At 41.1% G+C, this 19610-nt stretch overlaps 1 protein-coding gene across 1 annotated transcript; it reads left to right on the top strand.

Annotated features, from left to right (window-relative positions):
- Positions 1-785: 785 nt before the first annotated feature.
- On the top strand, positions 786-18671 carry LOC122539494 (gonadotropin-releasing hormone receptor-like). Its single transcript, XM_043674415.2, has 3 exons — positions 786-1331; positions 9369-9576; positions 18427-18671. The coding sequence occupies exons 1-3, from the start codon at positions 786-788 to the stop codon at positions 18669-18671; spliced, it is 999 nt and encodes a 332-aa protein (XP_043530350.2).
- Positions 18672-19610: the final 939 nt, after the last annotated feature.

Here is a 19610-nt window from a genome sequence, read left to right as displayed (position 1 = left end):
TACAAAACCCTAGTCGGAACTGCGACGGACCTTTGCTGTTCCTCATCCTGAGAAGAATCCACACACTTCAGCCTTAACAGCCTATCTCTCCCATTGCACCCCAGCTCACATGACCCTGACCTCTCCTTGCAAATCTCTCTCAGACCAACTATGACAGGAGTAAAAGTAGGAGAAAGGTTCACTTTTCAGCAGCCTCAAATGGTCTGACTCACTACTTCCCATTTTGACACAAGAGTCTGGCCCAAAAATCATAAAATTATTTCTCAGCTATTTTATTTGTTCTGGAAATAGGAGCATATAAATGAATGAAGAACTGAATTTTATTTGCTTTTAATTAAACTGATTTCCGAATACATTTTTTAAACAAAATATGCTCTATTCCTATCCTTTTCCATGATAGTACATATCTTGTCAATATTTTGAATATTGCGTGTTGAATTGAGAGTGCGTAGTTGTTGACTTCAGCTATTATCAATAAAACTAAAAGCAGACTTACATTTTGGAGATAGACTAATAGGATCAAATTTAAAATAATGAACTGAGGCAGAAACATATTTTACTGTGAGGACCAAATCAGTACTGCAAGCAAATAAAGTCAAATGTGCTGCACACTTTCGTGGACGGATTAAATGCTCTGATCATTATCAGTATTTCATAAACATTAGTGACAGATCATACTTACCTGTGCTTGAATTTCAACCTTGCCAGATTGTTGCAGGCACAGAGGAAGAAACAGGAACCTAACAGTTGGTCATAGTAAGATTCATTTTCCTGCTCCTAAGACCATGGCTTTCATCTCCCAGAAGAATGACACTGCAGGAAGCTACGTGGAATTCAGAGAAGATTTTTTCTTTCCTCTCAATGACAGCATGGCAGCAGACATGTTCAACCATTCCTTACAATTACCAACACTGACCATTTCAGGTGTGATTAGAGTGGCCATCACCTTTTTCCTCATGATCCTCTCCATTGCAGGCAACATACATTTCCTGGTGAAGCTAACCAAACAGCATCAGAAAAAGGGATCACGGCTCAAGTTACTACTCAAGAACCTCATAGCAGCCAACTTGCTGCAGACTCTGATTGTTATGCCAATGGATGGCACCTGGAACATCACAGTCCAATGGTATGGTGGTGAATTCCTTTGTAAGGTCCTAAACTTTTTCAAACTCTTCTCCATGTACTGCCCTGCCTTCATGGTAGTGGTGATCAGTGTGGATCGATGTCTGGCGATTACTAAACCCTTGAAAAGTGCAACTGGATGTGTCAACACTGGGAAGTGTATGATCACGATAGCTTGGTTCTTCAGCGTGGTCTTGGCTTTACCTCAGGTGTGAATTCTATACTAATTTGCATGTTTTTAATAATCATTACTGTATGGAATGTTATAAAACATCATGGACAATTTAAGCTCTGTTGTTGTAGTATAAATATTATCAGCTGTTTCTGAAGTTAACTTTTGTATGCTTAAGATTTAACTCTGGCTTTTATATTTGGTAATTATCATCAAATTGCTGAAAACAGTCAGTCAGATTAAGTCTATTATAACATCCACAGTGCCTCGCCTATATCTATACATCATCTTACCTTATTTGTTTATTTTCCCTCTAATGTTCTACTGTACTGTACTGAGATTATTGACTACATTTCTTGATTGAAATTTCATGAAAAGCTGTATGTTACATTACACACACACAATACTTATTTATGTGTATAGCTAGGGATCACACTCGACTGATTCACCCTCATCTACACATGCACCAGCACAGGTAACAGGTTATATCCAGAAAAGCATCCTTGGGTGATTTCATATTGTTAATCCTGGAAACCTATGCCAGTAGTAAGGCCTCAAGCTCAACAATCGCAAATCACCTAATAGCACAGACTATGAAATGAATCTGGACCATTCATTGACCTTCCAGCTAGCCCAGGAGTTAGGCTTTTATAACTTTGACCGAGTACAGTTCTCTGTCCCTTCACAAATGCAGTGAAATACAGATTACTACATACAACTGAATTACTTATGCTAGATTACTCAGATCTATTATAATAGACAATTTCTCACATCAAACACACTCCAATCGGTTAATTATAAAAATCTTAAGATATGGGAATTTCCTGAAAAGCCATTATTTTACCATTCCAAACTTGCTTAGGGAAATGATTGTGAATGGTACAGTGCTAGTAGAAAGGGGAAAGAAAATTAATAACATTATCAAACTTCAAAAGGATAAATCCATCGTGCTGGATGGAATGTATTTACTGATATTAAGGAAAGGGAGAGATAATTGAGGCACTGTAAATATGTAAAAGGAGTGGCAGGCAGCTGGTGTAATTCCTGTATTTAAAAGCAAGTTTTTAGATTAGATTCCGTACAGTGTGGAAACAGGCCTTTCAGCCCAACAAGTCCACACCAACCCTCCGAAGAGCAACCCACACCCCTATGACACCCTCTTGTATAAGTCCCTTTAATTTCAAATCACTGGTCGGAGCGATGATGGAATCTGTTTTAAAGATGTAATGGGAAAACATTTCAAAAATGAAAATATAACTAACAGATTTCATCAGGGATTATGTTTGATGAAATCTATTAAATCTAATGTATAAGTAAGAGGAAAAAGTGAGGGCTGGAGATCAGAGCTGAAAATGTGTTGCTGGAAAAGTGCAGCAGGTCAGGCAGCATCCAAGGAACAGGAGAATCGATGTTTCGGGCATGAGCCCTTCTTCAGGAATGAGGAAAGTGTGTCCAGCGGTATAGGATAAAAGGTAGAGAGGAGGGACTTGGGGGAGGGGCATTGGAAATGCAATAGGTGGAAGGAGGTCAAGGTGAGGGTGATAGGCCGGAGTGGGGGTGGGGGCAGAGAGGTCAGGAAGATGATTGCAGGTTAGGAAAGTGGTGCTGAGTTTGAGGGATTTGACTGAGACAAGGTGGGGGGAGGGGAAATGAGGAAACTGGAGAAATCTGAGTTCATCCCTTGTGGTTGGAGGGTTCCTAGACGGAAGATGAGGCGGTCTTCCTTCAACCATCGTGTTGCTATGGTCTGGCAATGAAGGAGTCCAAGGACTGCATGTCCTTGGTGGAGTTGAAGTGTTGAGCCACGGGGTGGTTGGGTTGGTTGGTCCGGGTGTCCCAGAGGTGTTCTCTGAAACGTTCCGCAAGTAGGCGGCCTGTCTCCCCAATATAGAGGAGGCCACGTCGGGTGCAGTGGATGTAATAAATGGTGTGTGGAGGTGCAGGTGAATTTGTGGTGGATATGGAAGTATCCCTTGGGGCCTTGGAGGGAAGTAAGGGGGGAGGTGTGGGCGCAAGTTTTGCATTTCTTGCAGTTGCAGGGGAAGGTGCCGGGAGTGGAGGTTGGGTTGGTGGGGGGTGTGGACCTGATGAGGGAGTCACGGAGGGAGTGGTCTTTTTGGAATGCCTGGGTCTCCAAGCAGCCTGTTTCTATATCCTTCCAAGATCCACAAACACAACCATGCAGCAGACCCAGGCAATATTCAGAATCGCCAAGAAACATTTATGCTGCAAGGCAAGTGCCAGGCAACAACTATCTCCAAGAAGCAATAAAACTACCTCAATGTTGAATCCACACCATCAACATCCTGGGGGGGGCGGGGGGGAATGTAGACCAGCAACATAACTGGATTAAGAGGAAGTGAAATGCCTACTGCAGAACCATTTGGGTCACACTTGTGGTCTATCTTTATAGCAGCCCTCACTGCACACACCCCTACCCGCCCGGCCCCTCACCACCACCCCCCAACCTGTTGCCTACCTGGAGATGACAGCCTCCACAGTGGAGAGCCCATGCTGCTTCTGGTAAAATGTTAGTGGTACTGTAAAATCCTAACTACACCCTCAAGTACGCAAACTCCCTGATGACCTCTGTACAACAGCTGGCAATGTGCCTCCGGGTTGCTCAAGGGAAACCTCCCAGTCTAGGACAGTGCATCATTGACCTATCCTGTCAAGGATCCTCTCCACATACCCCTGCCTACAATGACAGCCCTCCCATCTCAGAGCTCACCACTATAAAGCTCTTCACTCCATTAACTCTGTTGCTTTCTACAGATACTGTTGGACCTGCTGAGTATTTCCAAATACTTTCAGATTTCCATCATCCACTGTATTTTGCTTCTGAGAAGGACAAGCTTAATGCAGTATGTAAGACTGATTCAAAGTTTTGACAGCTCTTTAAACAGATATGTTTTGTTGATTCACTGGGAAAATAACAGCATATTGAACTCTTTAGTGGGTAACCTAATGAGTAGAACAATGATGATGCAGTATGTGACATGTGTGCAGATTCTCAAAAGTTCTAGTGACCTGTTCCAAACAGTCGATTCATGACTAAAGTCAAAACAAGTGGAGTTAGAGGACCAGCTGTGTTTACTGTTATTTCCAATTTATTTAAGCAATTTGAGCTTGAAAATCAGAACGCAGTTTCAAAATTAGTAAATGATCATAAACTGGGAGTACAGTTAATAGGGAGGAAGACTTCAAGAAACTACAAGAAATCATTAATAAACTTGTAGAATAGCAAACTAATGTAATTGGAATACAAATTAAGTACAAAACTATTACTGGAACTGGTCTGGTTGTTTTATTAGGAATGGCTGAACAGATCACAAGCTTGTATTCATTAGAATTTCGAAAGCTGAAAATGTGTTGCTGGAAAAGCGCAGCAGGTCAGGCAGCATCCAGGGAACAGGAGAATCGACGTTTCGGGCATAAGCCCTTCTTCCTGAGTATTTCCTGAGAAGGGCTCATGCCCAAAACGTCGATTCTCCTGTTCCCTGGATGCTGCCTGACCTGCTGCGCTTTTCCAGCAACACATTTTCAGCTCTGATCTCCAGCATCTGCAGGCCTCACTTTCTCCTTAGAATTTCGAAAAACAAGGCATAATTTGATTGAAACATGTAAGGTTCTAAGGAATCTTGATGAGATACAGGTGGAATATATATTTTCCCGTGGAGGACTAGGATTTCAAAAATAAGGGGAAACAAATTTAAGAGTAAAGAGTTTTTTTTCTTATAGAAAGTCATGACTATTTGGAATCCCATCTGAAACCATTATGGAAGCAGGATCTCTGAACACTTAAGGTAGATCGATTCACAAGAAGTATAAGGGTGAGTGGGAGTGTGGAATGACCAGATTAACCTTGATCTTATTGAATGGTGGAGCAGGCTTGAGGGACTGAGAGGCTAGTCCTACTCCAGGTTTGCTTGTTCAGAAGTAATTTAACGTAGATAAGTGTGAAGCAATCCTTTTCAGTAGAAGGAATAAAGAGATCACATATTTCTTCAAGCAAAATAATCTGAATGGGTTCGAGATGTGGTACGGCTTTTTTAACATCAGTATTGATTTATAAGCCCATGCAAAATATAATCAAATCGCAAGCTTAATTTCTGGAGGGATAGAATGACAAAGCAGAGAAGTTATTCAGAAACTAGATTATACCGCACTTGTAGTAGCTGGCACAGTTCTGATTTGCATATCATAAGCATTGAGGCAATGCAGATGGTATAAACAAATTTATAAGGATAGCATCAGAACAGGAAGGATAGACTGAAAATGCTTTGCCCCTTGTCTAGAAAAGAGAAGACTAAGAACTAATCTGATTAACGTGAAAAAAGGGTTTGATCATTTTCACTTGTCGAGAAGCTGTCCAAAATATAAGGTTGTCTGCAATCAACTCGACTGGTAATTCAGAAGAATCCTCCTTACTCAAAGATGGTTAGGATATGGAATTTGGAGATGATTAGTATTAGTGTATTGAAAGATGGAGAAAGTGAGGATTGCAGATGCTGGAGATCAGAGTTGAGAGTGTAGTGCTGGAAAAGCACAGCAGGTCAGGCAGCATCCGAGGAGCAGGAGAATCGACGTTTCAGGCATAAGCCCTTCAGCAGGAACCTTTCTGATGCTACCTGACCTGCTGTGCTTTTTCAGCACTACACTCTCAGCATTGAAAGGTGAGCAAGATAATTACATGTGGGAGAAAGAATTAAAGGGTATCTCTGGGTTAGATGAAGAGGGATAGGAGGAGGCTTGTGTGGAGAATAAACAATGGTATGGACAGTTGGCACAAATACCCCATTTTTATAATAAACACAAACTGCTGGAATTACTAAACATGTCTGGTAGTTATCAGCAGAGAGAAAGGAACAGAGTTAACATTTCAGTTTGATGACCTTTCATTAGAATTCGATGGTCAGTCTCTTTACAATTCCATGTGCCAAAGGTTCTGCCACAATGGTGTTAGGTAGGGAGCTCCCCTGGACTTTAATTGGTATCAGCGGAAGCATTGTGATCAATGTCAAGTTCATGAATAGACCCATTCACAAATACCTAAGTGAGATAATTGGAAAAAGGAAACAATTCTGTTTCAAAATACAATGAATCACAAGTTACTTATAGTGATTTAAGTTGTTTTCAGAAAGAAAACATATGGCCTCAACTCTATATAACAGTTGAGACAACAAAATAAAAATTGTTTTAATATGTCTTTTTCCTTTCATAATGTTGGTAATGATTATGTACTACTGCCACCAAGTCTAGCATTGAAATCAGCTTATTTCAGCTAACTCAGCAAAGATACTGTGATTTCTAGGTAAAACACCAGTCTCAATATGATACGGACTGAATGTTCCCTATGTGTTAGCCCTTGTCATGAAGACTGGGTTCTTGTTGAGACAGCCATCTTGACTTTATGAAAAAAAAACTATCTATTTACACTGTTATGAGATCTCAGACTTACACGTTTCTGGGTTCTGTTCTTACAGGCTATATAAGACCAAACATATACTAACTGCAAGCAGGTTACTATCAAACTGCAATCCCTCGAAGTGAAGCTGGAATGTAACATGGTGTGAAGTCATCTAACCATCTTAAAGTTACACTGCTTCTCTGGTCTGGGATCTATGTAATAAATATAACAAAACCTGTGCCTCCTATGTTTTCAGCAACTTGCTGCATAATCTTGTAGCGTCATTAAGGAATCAAATGAGAAAGATGTTTTCTCGATAATGCTATGTTTTTGGGAAATGATACAGTCTGTGCTACCTTATCACCACCTCTATCCCAGTGGTTCCTCCATTACCTCTGGTCTGCGAATTGTTTTTCCAGTCCTGATTACCCTAATTTGTCTCCAATTAAATGTTGGGAAGATTGCCTAGCCTTTCCTCAGCTCTTGTCACAATTCTGTTCCAACTCTATCTCTCATCTGAAGCCAAACCATACTCCTTGCAACCTGAGCATCCTATTTGACAGAGTTTAACTTCTAACTCCATTTCTTTTTAGATTTCAAAGAGCACCTATTTCCAATTCCAAAATGTTGCTGTCTCTGTCTTAGCCCATCTGCTGCTACCTATTTTCTGTGCTTGTTTTTTTTTTTGAGACTGCACGTTTCATAGCTTTCCACCCATCTTTGACCCTTTGCAAACTTAAGGTCATCCAAATTGCTGCTGTTCATATCCTAATTTACACCAAGCCATGTTTGTTCATCACCCTGTGCTCAGTGACTTTAATTGATTACCTGTCCCCAGATGTGTGAATGAAAATTTCTAACATTTGTATTTAAATCTCTCATTTGGTATCTCCCTTCCCTATCTTTGTGATCTCTTCCATTTCTGCAAAAACCTGGAATCATCATAGAACCCCACAGTGCAGATAGAGACCAGTCAGCCCATCGAGCCTGCACCAAACTTCTGAAGAGGCATTGTAACATGGCATTTTGTCTCCACCCACCAAGATAGAGCTTTACAGTTGTTGTGGTGAAGATATGCTTATGAATTCAACATATACTCCCTTTATCTTTCCTCCCAGATTTTACAATCCTTTATCCTTATCTGAAAACATTTGGTCCTGCTGAAGTACAGCTCCACTAAAGCTTGTTGCCCTGTCCCCTCAAAATCTCTCCTACTCAATGAAGGCATTGCAGTTGAACTTGAAATACCAGGTTGTTCAGGTCAGAACTTAATTGACTTCAACTTTTCATGACAAACGCATTAGCAAAATTATCGCCATTGGATTAAAGAGACCGAGACAGGAAATGAAATTTGGCTCAAAGTGGTGAATGGTTGTTTTTCAGAGAAATGGAAATAATACAGTGGGGTCAAATATTTGCACCTGGATTTGGTTATGCAGGATATGCTTTTAATGTTGTGCAGTTGACATGAAACTTGGAATGGGGTGGCATGGTGGCTCAGTGGTTAGCACTGCTGCCTCACAGCACCAGGGTCCAGATTCGATTCCAGCCTCGGGTGACTGTCTGTCTGTGTGGAAGTTTGCACATTCTCCCTGTGTCTGCGTGGGTTTCATCCGGGTGCAGGTTAGGTGAATTGGCCAGGCTAAATTGCCCATAGTGTTAGGTGCATTAGTCAGAGGGAAATGGGCCTGGGTGGGTTACTCTTCGGAGGGTTGGTGTGGACTTGTTGGGCTGAAGAGCCTGTTTCCACATTGTAGGGAATCAAATCTAATCTAATGTAAAAGTAATTTTAAAATACAGAGGGTAGAAACAGACTTCATAGCATGGAAGTTGCGAACAGATATATTAAATCGTGCGAACACGTGAATAGCTTTGCTAGATGATGCACTTGAGGGTACTGGAAGCTTAATACACAGGTCTCAGATCTTTGCATACAGGAAGGAAGTGTACACACACTGTGCCTGTTTCAATGCAAAAAAAAAAGGTGACAGCCATTCTGTGGTTCATTTCTCAGGGCAATGCTTACAAAATCAAACTTAACATGTTTGTCTAAGATTTAAAATAAAATTTGGCTGTTAACTGAATAAGCAAAGTTTGGCAGTTAACTGTGCATCATCATTAATTGATGCATTACACATGACAATACCTCTCACATTCATAGACTACTTGCCAACGCCACCTACAGTTTAAATGCTGTCTTCCCTTTAATTTGGTATTTCTCATGCATTTTTCTGTTGAGTGCAAGATGAAAAGCATTGACAAAATATATCCTTTGTCAACAATATTAAAGTTCTGTACTACCAAGTATCTTATAAGATTCTTGGCTTTATTTGTCATAGAGACATGAGAATTATAGTTAAAGTGCCACCATGTCCTTCTTGCTCCAATTAAGAGCGGGAGAAAGAAATCTGCCTGCTTGTAACCCCACACCAATATGCTTGATCAAAGTGGCTTGACATGCTACTCAGAATAAAACAAGCGAGCAGCTTCACCACATTGACGTCAAAAGTTCAAAAAGGTGGGTTACCGTATTCTGCAGTAATTAGGGGAGAGATGATAAATACAAATCTTGCCCATAACCAGAAAACAAATGTCAGGAATTGCACTGTATTCTTTTTAATGACTGATTTTGACTTTGTGTTTTCTTTCCTTATTCTTTTGTAGCTATTCCTCTTCAAAATGGTCCATTACTCAGAACCGTACCCCTTCTCGCAATGTGCGACCCTTGAAAGCTTTCATGGAGAGCTGGACCAGAAACTTTACAACCTCTTCACCTTTGGATTTCTATTTGTTATCCCTCTGTTCATCATGCTGATCTGCAATTCCAGAATAATCATCACTGTGACAAGCATCCTGAACCCAAAAGATAACCGTATGCTTCAAATATGTTAAGAAAACTTTCTAGTCACCGACTATTGAAGTAGTCCTATATGTTTCTAATTCAGAAAAAAAGGCGTAATTTATTTAATGCCAATCACATTTCTGGGATTAAAATATATAATACATCAGTTCAAAGTAAATTAATTACTGTAAATAAATTAAAGAAGTTGTTCATCACTTTAATGCAGAGGAGCCTCGATTATCCGAAAGAGATGGGTAGGCAATATTTCATTCGGATAATTGATTATTCTGTTAATTGATTCAATGCCTCTCCTCTGGGGCTTGGAGTTTTCTGAAGTTTCCTTTTTCTTCGCTCTGCCTGCATTGCTCCCTCTCTCTCTGTCTCAGGGTTTGTTTCTGAGCAGAGACATACCCTTGTGTGTAAAGGACCTGCAGCATTGCTGACGCCTACCCCCTCATCCCCCACCAGCGCAATGTCTGCTGCCGAGACACAGCAAGACTCGGCAGCAGCACACTGTGCGTGAGCCCCCGTGATCCAGTCCCCAGCCACGTCCACCCCCACCCCCCCCCCCAGCCCCATCCACCCCTACCCCCATCTGCCCCTCGCCTGTTCCCCCTCCCCCAACCAACCCATCCAATTCCACCCCTGGCCCTCGTCCTCGTCCACCCCTTCCCCCACAACCCTGTCCAACTCCGCTATCCCCGATCCAACCCGGCCGCCTTGCCCGCACCCCCTGTCTGCACACCCCTCCACCCCCGTCAGGTCCCCCCCACGCCCAGGGCAGCTGGACTGGACATCAACAGTAAGACTGCTGCTGCCTTTGCGGGTGAGTCTCAAAATAGGACACATACACACAGACATAAGAGAGAGGTCAGTCAATTGCAGACAGTGCCTGGACTACCAACGATGTCCAGGACTGTTTTCAGCAGCATTTCAGTAACCTAAGTTCACTTTTAATCATTGTAAACAAAAGATGTAATGTTTCTGTTGGGACCTTGAGATCTTCGGATAATCTAAAATTTGGATAATTGATATTTGGATAATCGAGGTTCCTCTGTATATGGGTTGTGATATATTAATAAGACAATATACATCATCACAGGAAGTGATGCAATGTCACATGATCTTGCTCAAATTTGCAGGGTCACGGCAAGTTGAGGGACAGTAAGTTCTTTTTTAGATCAATGCAACATTTTCCACATTCCTGCAGATTCTGTAAATACGTGCTACCAGCATAATGAGACAAAGAATATAAAACATTTGGTTTTCTTCAAATGAGGCTTAAATATAATGGATCTGGATCAGTGGTGCTGGAAGAGCACAGTAATTCAGGCAGCATCCGAAGACAGGCAAAATCGACGTTTCAGGCAAAAGCCCTTCATCAGGAATAAAGGCAGAGAGCCTGAAGCGTGGAGAGATAAGCTAGAGGAGGGTGGGGGTGGGGAGAGAATGGCATAGAGTACAATAGGTCAGTGGGGAAGGAAGAGCTTCAGGGCTGAGGAAATGACCTGGGCGTTGCAGTGAGAGAGAGACTCCCTGAGATTCTTGTAGAGAGAGGAGGAAAACTTCTTCAAGGCAGGCATCCTTGCAAGAGGATTCGCAGTAGGGTTAAAATCAACGAGGTAAAAACAATGACTGCAGACGCTTCAGACTCTCTGCCTTTATTCCTGATGAGGGGCTTTTGCCCGAAACGTCGATTTTGCCTGTCTTCGGATGCTGCCTGAATTGCTGTGCTCTTCCAGCACCACTGATCCAGAATCTGGTTTCCAGCATCTGCAGTCATTGTTTTTACCTCGTTAAATATAATGGTGTTGATCACAGAAATTTCTATCAGACATACAGAAAATGATGGAATGAAAAGGCTTATCATTCTATTCAGGCTGCCCTGCATGATGGTAGTGTCTTATGTATAAAAAAACCAACACTCGCCATCCCAATCAGTGCCAGGAGACCACCTAGGAGAGACAAAACAACGGGTTTAAACCTAGCCTAAATTTCCTCTCTAACCACCCGAGGCAATGAAAACTAGTCCAACAGACCAAACAGAATAGAGGATGTTTCTTTTTACTTAAAGAAAAATTGCATTCTTGAGTTCTATAACCCTAATAAACACTGGGATTGTAATAGTGTAAAAGGTAGTAAAGGGACAGAATTCCTAAAATCTGTATCAGAGAACATTTTTCTGATCAATATATTTTCATCCCAATCAGAAAGAATGTGATGTACTTAGATTTAGTTTTGGAGCATGAAGGAAGGCAAATTGAGCAACGTTTCAGAAAAAGTGCAATGGTTGAATCAAAAAACATCTGGTTTAGAAAAGCTATGGAAAAGAACAAGGTACAATCAAGTGTAAAAATAAAATTGCAGTAGTCATTAAAGAGAGACAACTGGTGGTGGTTTAACCTGAGGGTTACCACACCTTGGGCAAGGTTGACAAAATGAGACCTTCATAGTAACCTCAAACAGTGCCGGAATTAAACCCCTGCTGTTGGGGTCCTGCAGCACCAACTAGCTATCCAGCCAACTGAGCCAACCAACCCCTCGCATGTTTAAAATTATTTAATGAAGTTAGCCTTCCCCCAGTTAAGTTAAAAGGTCCAAGTGGATTAAAATTATTCATTAGTAAGCAAAACTGTAGCTGAGCCTTGGTGCGTTTAAAAAGCAGATGGATTGGATCAACAGTGAGCAGGGGTAGTTTTGATGAATGTATTCAAAATCACTTTTATTTTAGCAAGTAAGGAGACCTAAGGACTTAAACCAAGAATTAGATAAATACTTGAAATAAAAGCAAAACTTCAGAATTATGAGTGAGAATAAGTACATAGGACTAATGAAGTAATTTTCCTTGAGTTAGCACAGGTACAAAGGGCTGTATTCCATGATCCAATGATTCATAAATTTTTATTTTGTTCTGTTAAGGTATGCTGGAATTTTATAAATCATTGTTTAGACATCAACTGTGTTCAATTCTCCACATTCTACAAAGTATGTAAAAGCCTTGGAGATGATGGAGAATAGATTTATGACAACTTGGCCAAAGATGATGAACTTTGGTGTTGTGGTATAGCTAAAAAAAAACTAGGATTATTCTCCTTGGAGCATAGGATGTTAGAAGGAAACTTGATAGAGCTGTTCTAAATTATGAGAAGTTGGAAAAAGATATTGGCCATGATATTACTGATCTGAAAAATGTGTTGCTGGAAAAGCGCAGCAGGTCAGGCAGCAACCAAGGAGCAGGAGAATCGACGTTTCGGGCATAAGCCCTTCTTCAGGAATTAAGAAAGGCTTATGCCTGAAACGTCGATTCTCCTGCTCCTTGGATGCTGCCTGACCTGCTGCACTTTTCCAGCAACACATTTTTCAGCTCTGATCTCCACCATCCGCAGTCCTCACTTTCTCCTACATGATATTACTGAGGAGACATGAATACAGAATGATTAGGGAGTTGTGTGGAATAACATGCAAGAAGTGTACAACATCAAGATCAGGTAGAAATGTCCAATTTTAACAAAGTTGTCTCATTATCATTTTGCTTCCAGATTTTGCACATGTTCTGCACAAAAGTTGACTTAATGCAAATGCAAATGCACATTATGCAATTTCCCTTCATCTGTTTAAGAGGCTCAGATGGAAATAGAGGAGGTTTGTTGGGTTTCATTATAATAGATAAACCAGGAAGTTAAAGGATGAATAGAAGAAGAGAAAGATCTTCAGATACATAATGGTCTGGCTGCTGGGGACAGTCAGGAGCAGAGGGGAGGAGTTGTTCTCAGTCAGTGGATGAAGGACACCAACTGTAACCACAAGAAGTTCTTTTGGAGCTGTCAGAGAAGTTGAACAGCATGAATATCATCCTGAAGGCTTGGATTCAGTGTTCCAAGCCATCTAATGACCTGACCAGGTTAGGAAAAGTGAGAACACAGCTATTTTTTTTCCTGCAATACAGTCCCTCTCACTATGTCTTTTCACTCCTCATCCCTACAGCACTTTCATTAGGATAAATGAAACTGATTCAATGCACATCCTCCTATCTACCCTCCTTTTATAAACTCATCTCCTGTTTCCTTCCTATCAGTGCCAGCAACTCCAAGCCTCACCTCATCAGTTTTGACTGCTGTCATCTCCGTTTATTGTCATTACACTTCCAGAAATGACAGCCCAATCATCCAAGGCTTGCGATGTACACCTATTTTACAATTGCCTGATTCTTACATCCATCATGAGCACTCCATCCATGGGAATGTAAACATTATACAGAATCATTCCTGGGGACCTAGTGCTACATGTGAGGACTGGCAATTCAGCAAAGAAAGGGGGCAGCACTAATCTTTCACACTCACATCTCCCACATAACAACTAGCTAGCAGTAGGCTGTGGAACATTACCAATACATTAAAGTCTTTCACCTGAAAATGGACATGTTCAAACTTCTGTCAGCTAATACTAACACTTTCTTCTCTCTTCTATCATGAAAACAGCAAGAGCCCCTGATAGGAGAGGATGATGACTCCGCAGAAGGGCTCAAACATATATTGTCACATGGCATCAGTACCACTCAAACAACTGCAGATACCAGCATATTAGTTGCATCCATTATTCAGATAGATGGGACTGTCTGTGATTTGGGAGGGTCAACGACCAAATGGGTGAGGGAATGGATGACACTTCCCAAAGCATGTCTCATCCATTATCATTCTCAGACAATATCCAAAATGGCGGCTCCACTCCAGCTCAACCAAACTTCCCCTGAACAGTCATAGCTGGAGTTGGTAGCAAAGTGTCTCAGGCTCCAAAATCAAGAACATCTCATAACTAAGACAGAGGCACAGTATCCTTCCACTGGATCTGCTGAGGCTATTGAGCAGCATGCATTGAAGTGGCAGGAATACAAAACAAATAAATAGATTATACAGGGTCAGCACATTTTGTTTTGATCCCTTGACTGGTGAAGTACAATAGTTTGTGTTGACTTTGCAACTCATATGCTTCCAGTGACTGAATACCAGAATTAACAGTAAGGGTTTAGTTTAATGGGTATTCAGAATCAAGAGATGTTTTGAATCTCAAAAGTTGAATGATTTTAGACTTATACAATGAAGGGACAATGATTGTGTGAGGGGTTAGAGTGGTCAGGGAAACAGTTGTGCCCTGAGGTTGGTGTACATGGACATAAATGTTATTGCAGTAATTTTTACCTTGTAGACAGCAATTCATTCTAGCAGGAGGGTAGTCAGATCTCCGTTCTCTCCATGATCATCATTCATCTTACTCGATGTGGAGTCATGAGACTTCATCATCCAGAACCTGCAATACTTCTTGTTGAACTATGTTGTGCAGGATGATGGAATATGACAAAGAGCCTGAGGACTTGTCAAGTCACTTGAACATTAACTTAGCTTTTCTTTAGTTTGCTTGGTTATATTATCATTTCTTGGAAGAAGTTGTTAACCTGAAGCCAGAGGCTATTGCTTGAAGGACACCATTCTGAATTAAGTATGGTTAACCAGATCACATTCGCGCTCTCTTTCTGTCACTACATGCCATACATGTGTGGAAAGATTTGCATATTCATAATCAACCTACTTTAGTGTATTAGGAGCTCATCATCTTTGACTATCAAATACTGGAGTGGGACTCAAATCTGGGACTTCTACGTCTGAGGCAGAGATTTTACCCAATGGTGACATAAGACCTCCTAATATTTGGCGACACTCCCCACTCATTGGCAGAAAAGATACAATACCAGATGCATCAACCCGCAATAATTGATATCAGCAAGTACTGATCTAGCTCCTCAAGATCCATGGCGAAGAGTTTTGCAGAGATGACAAGAGCTACAGTTATATAGACATAACCCTTGTCATTCAGTAGTAATCTCCTTTGCTTGGTTCCTGGGCAAAAACCCATGGGGATATTTGACTGTCACAGTAAGGAGGAGTCACGGCAGCTTTCAGAGAATCACACACGTCTGATTGTAAACTGGCAAACACTGAGGGATTGGAAGCTCTTGCTGTTCATAAATGCTACTAGCCTATTCTGATTGCTAAGTACATACAATCTATGCTTCCCTGTATCAGTCAGAAGTCCAAGACAGAAACCTCAATTTTCAAAAATAATACATATCTCTGGCCCTGGAAAATAATTTATCAGTTACCCATCTCCTTCTGTGTGAGCTGCAGAGTGTAACACCCATGTTACATTTACTGTTTCAGCCTGGAACCACAAGCAATACAAATCATGGGAAGTAGTTACTTTTACCATCACAGTGACAGCATAGCTGCCCAAGTCCAGATGGAATAACGCCTTCTTTGAGGACTCTAAAGAGATTAGCAATTTGTCTATGTCATCTGGAGTGTCTGATACGATTGTTCCATCAATGGCATCAAGGGTTGGAGTATAAGCACTCATGGATTGGCTGCTGGTTCTTGGCAAGTTGTAAACAGAGAATAACAGGGTGATGTTGATGCTAACAGTGAGCTCAGAGAGTAGGTTAACAAGTTCTTTCTTGATAGTGAATCCAATTTGCTGCCCTGGATTGATCCTTGGGTTTTCCTCTCCAGAAGAAGATACAATTACCACCTGCTTCCCTCGGTTGCCCTTCACCTGCTCTTCAAGTCTCCCCAGGGAAGTGATATCAATGTTGAAGTGCCTGAGTTCACAGGCAATATGGATAGTTCAATTGTTTTGTTTGTTATCCGTGAAGTTTCAGACAATTAGCTTCCAAGATTGTGTTTGACTTTGATTTTCAGACCACCAGTAGATGGGCCCACTGGGTGCAGTTTCCCAGCCAGGCTGTGATGGAACAAACTATGTTTAGGGTATAAGAGTGTGGTGCTGGAAAAGCACAGCAGGTCAGGCAGCATCCGAGGAGCAGGAAAATCAATGTTTTGGGCAAAAGCTCTTCATCAGGAATGAGCTGTGTACCTTGACCAATTCCTTCCTCATGTGGAGTGTGGGGAATGCATCCCAAAGAGGACTGTGGAAACGTTCTCCTGGTCTTATTCAAAGAATGGAACGATTAAGTCAGAAACCATTGCCTATGTACTGGTCCAAAACTAGGGACTTCCAGATCTCACAGTTCTGTCCCCACCACCTCTTCATCCTTATAGATAAGCTGGTTATCCTTCCAATTTTTCTACATGGCTCAGAAATGTGATAGCATTGATGGCCTTAAGGTGACATCAAAATGTTTTTTGAAACAGATTCTCCACATCAGATGGAAGGACAGGCGTCCTAACATCAACAGCCATTAACATTAGCATAGAAGCCATGATCATCCGAAACCAACTCCTCTAGGCTGGCCATGTGCTTAGGATGCCTTAGTTCCAACTGGCAAGGCAAATCATCTTTCCCTGGTTCAAAGAATGGACTCGAATGAAAGGAGGACCAAGGAAGTACTTCAAAGACTCTCGATAGGCTTAACTCGTCAAATGTAATGTCAATACAACAGCTTAGAGACCCTCATGCAGAAGAAACTGATTTGTAGGAAGCTTCTGTATGAAGGGACATCATTCTTCGAGAACATCCATCAGCAGGAGGAAGTAGGGAAAAGGAACTGGTGAAAGGAATATCAGTGATCTCAGAACCAAGGACCACTTCCACCTCCAGGAAATACCTGCCAAATGTATGGTTGGAGATGTTGCTCTCGGATTGGGCTCATCAACCACAGAAGGATCCACAGAATCTAGTGATATGGAATTTCCTCAGTGTGATAGTCTTACTCATTACTGTTGTCAAAGTTATTATTGTTTCTCCAAGACATCAAAGACCCTTCAATGCCTGTTGGTTGGGGAGAGATTTCAATGAACACAGGCCTTCCATTGCTGCCTTTTCTACCATGCACTGCAGTCCTCTCCTCAACATGTCATTAGAACCCAACTTAAATATGTTTATGAGGCTCCTGTCTGTTCACAGCTGGACACTCAATTGCCCTGTTAACAGCTAGAAGTCATGGAGCAGAGCTTTGGATTGGGGATAGACTGTGCAATCATTGCTTTCATTTAACCACACGCTCAATTCTTTTCCCACCTACTGGAGTAAAAGTGTGTGGATTAATATCAAGACTGTCATTTCTATTAGCAGAGAGTTGATAACAAATAGGCAAAGATATAAGATCATTGGCAAAAGAAGCAGAGAGAAGTTAAAGGGAATTTTTTTGAGGTGAGTTATGATGATCTGGAATGCATTGCTTGAAAGACTGATGAAAGTGGATTCAGTAATAACATAAAAACGGAATTGACTAAATACCTGAAACAGTATGCAACAAAATTACTGTAGAAAATATCCAGAACACTGTGATCATTCTGGGGTTGATATTTGTCAAGGATGCATTGCAAAACAATAGAATTGTATTAATTATGAGCTCTCGTAGACTTGCCTGTCAGGGGAGTGGGCATATAATCAGCAGCTTGTGTATTATCATTCGTTTTACTTTACCACCTTAGAAATATCCACTCCTCTTGACATATTATCCTTGTAAACTATGCAGCACTTGTACTCCAGGAATTCAGAGTCCCAGAAATGAAAGACCAATATACAGTATCAAGAAATCCCATTTTTCTTTGTCTTTCCTTTGTACAATCTTATATTGTGTGCAAGATTAGGGATGGAGGTGGATAATGTCACTGAAACATTTTGGCAAGAATAGAGCAGTCTGTGAAGATAAATGGACAGACAAGAAGGTACAACTTCTTGATTTTATTGAGATCAGCTGTTTTCTAGTTGACCTACACTCAGGACTATGCAATGTCCTTCCTCAAAGCTACCTTAGAACCATAGAAAATGTCTGTGTCCTATTTGCTGTATCATGCAACTTAGTGTTCATTGCTGATCTCCACATTACTCGATGATGCTAAATTTCTCTAAATATTTATTTCACAGAGATGAAGCTGAACCGATCCAGCAATACCTTATCATCAGCTCGCAAGAAAACAATAAAAATGACAATAGCGTTTACCTCTTCATTCATGATCTGCTGGACTCCATACTACTTGATGGGAATTTGGTATTGGTTTGATCGTGACCTGCATCACAAGTTACCTGATCCTGTCAATCACTTTTTATTTCTTTTTGGGTTGCTAAATCCTTGCTTTGATCCATTAATATATGGGTATTTTTCTCTTTAATGTGCGTGTAAATGTGACATTTGTCTTTTAATGATATATTGTTAACCACTTCAACTTTTATTGCTTTCAGTTTCTGTGCAGTTCAGTTCTATTTCTCTGCTCAATCACACAGCCCTAGCAACATTGTGATGTCCATGGCACACAGACCAATACTGTTGTGGTAATGTCCCAGCATGCACGCTATGAGTTATGGGATTTTTGGTTGATGTACCAGCCAGATTGTGATAGTCCTGCACTTCTGTAGTCCGTGTTGTGACAACAATCTTCTCACATAAAGTTCATGTATTGATGGTTAATGCACACAATTAATTAGTCATAGATGTCTACAGCATGAAAGCAGGTCCTTCAGCCCAACTTAACCACACTGCCCAGTTTTCACAATTTAAACCAGTCCCATTTACTTGCATTGGGTCCACATCCCTCCATACCTATCCCATCCCAGTCCATGCACCCGTCTAAATGTTTCTTAAATGACAAAATTGTACTCACAGGGTTGGTAGAATACAGCATTTCCCCTTTGTAGAAGGGTCAATAAGAAGGGGACAAATTTTAAGTTGAAAAGCAGGAGGTTTGAGAGTGGATTTGAGGAAAAGTTATTTCCTCCCAGAAGGTGGTGGGAATCTGGAATGCATTGTCTGGGAAGGCAATAGGGGCAGCAACTTTTAAAATGTACTTGGATGAGCATTTTATGACATCAATGTGATAAGTAAATGTACTATCCATTAGGTTTGCAGGTGACACAAAAATAGGTGTGGGATAACAAGTGGCAAGGATAACACAAAGTGTCTGCAGAGGAATATATAACAGGTCAAGCGAGTGCGCAAAAATATGGTGGATGAAAGTGTGAGGTTAATTATTTTGGCAGGAAGAATAGAAGAGCTAAATATTATTTAAATGGAGGAAGGCTGCAGAAAGCTACAGAACAGAAGGATTTGGGAG

This window comes from Chiloscyllium plagiosum, unplaced genomic scaffold (assembly GCF_037043375.1).
Source record: "Chiloscyllium plagiosum isolate Xiang-an unplaced genomic scaffold, Cpla_swu_hap1 HiC_scaffold_2, whole genome shotgun sequence".
Taxonomy (NCBI): domain Eukaryota; kingdom Metazoa; phylum Chordata; class Chondrichthyes; order Orectolobiformes; family Hemiscylliidae; genus Chiloscyllium; species Chiloscyllium plagiosum.
The sequence above is the reverse complement of the archived record's forward strand: the minus strand, read 5'-3'. Positions and strand labels throughout refer to the sequence as shown.

Bases quoted from the DNA above. Each gene is read 5' to 3' on its own strand.
- LOC122539494 (XM_043674415.2), top strand. From the start codon at position 786: ATGGCTTTCATCTCCCAGAAGAATGACACTGCAGGAAGCTACGTGGAA. The intron at 1,332-9,368 runs GTGTGAATTCTA...ATTCTTTTGTAG, and splicing joins TGGTCTTGGCTTTACCTCAG to CTATTCCTCTTCAAAATGGT. The intron at 9,577-18,426 runs GTATGCTTCAAA...TTTATTTCACAG, and splicing joins CCTGAACCCAAAAGATAACC to AGATGAAGCTGAACCGATCC.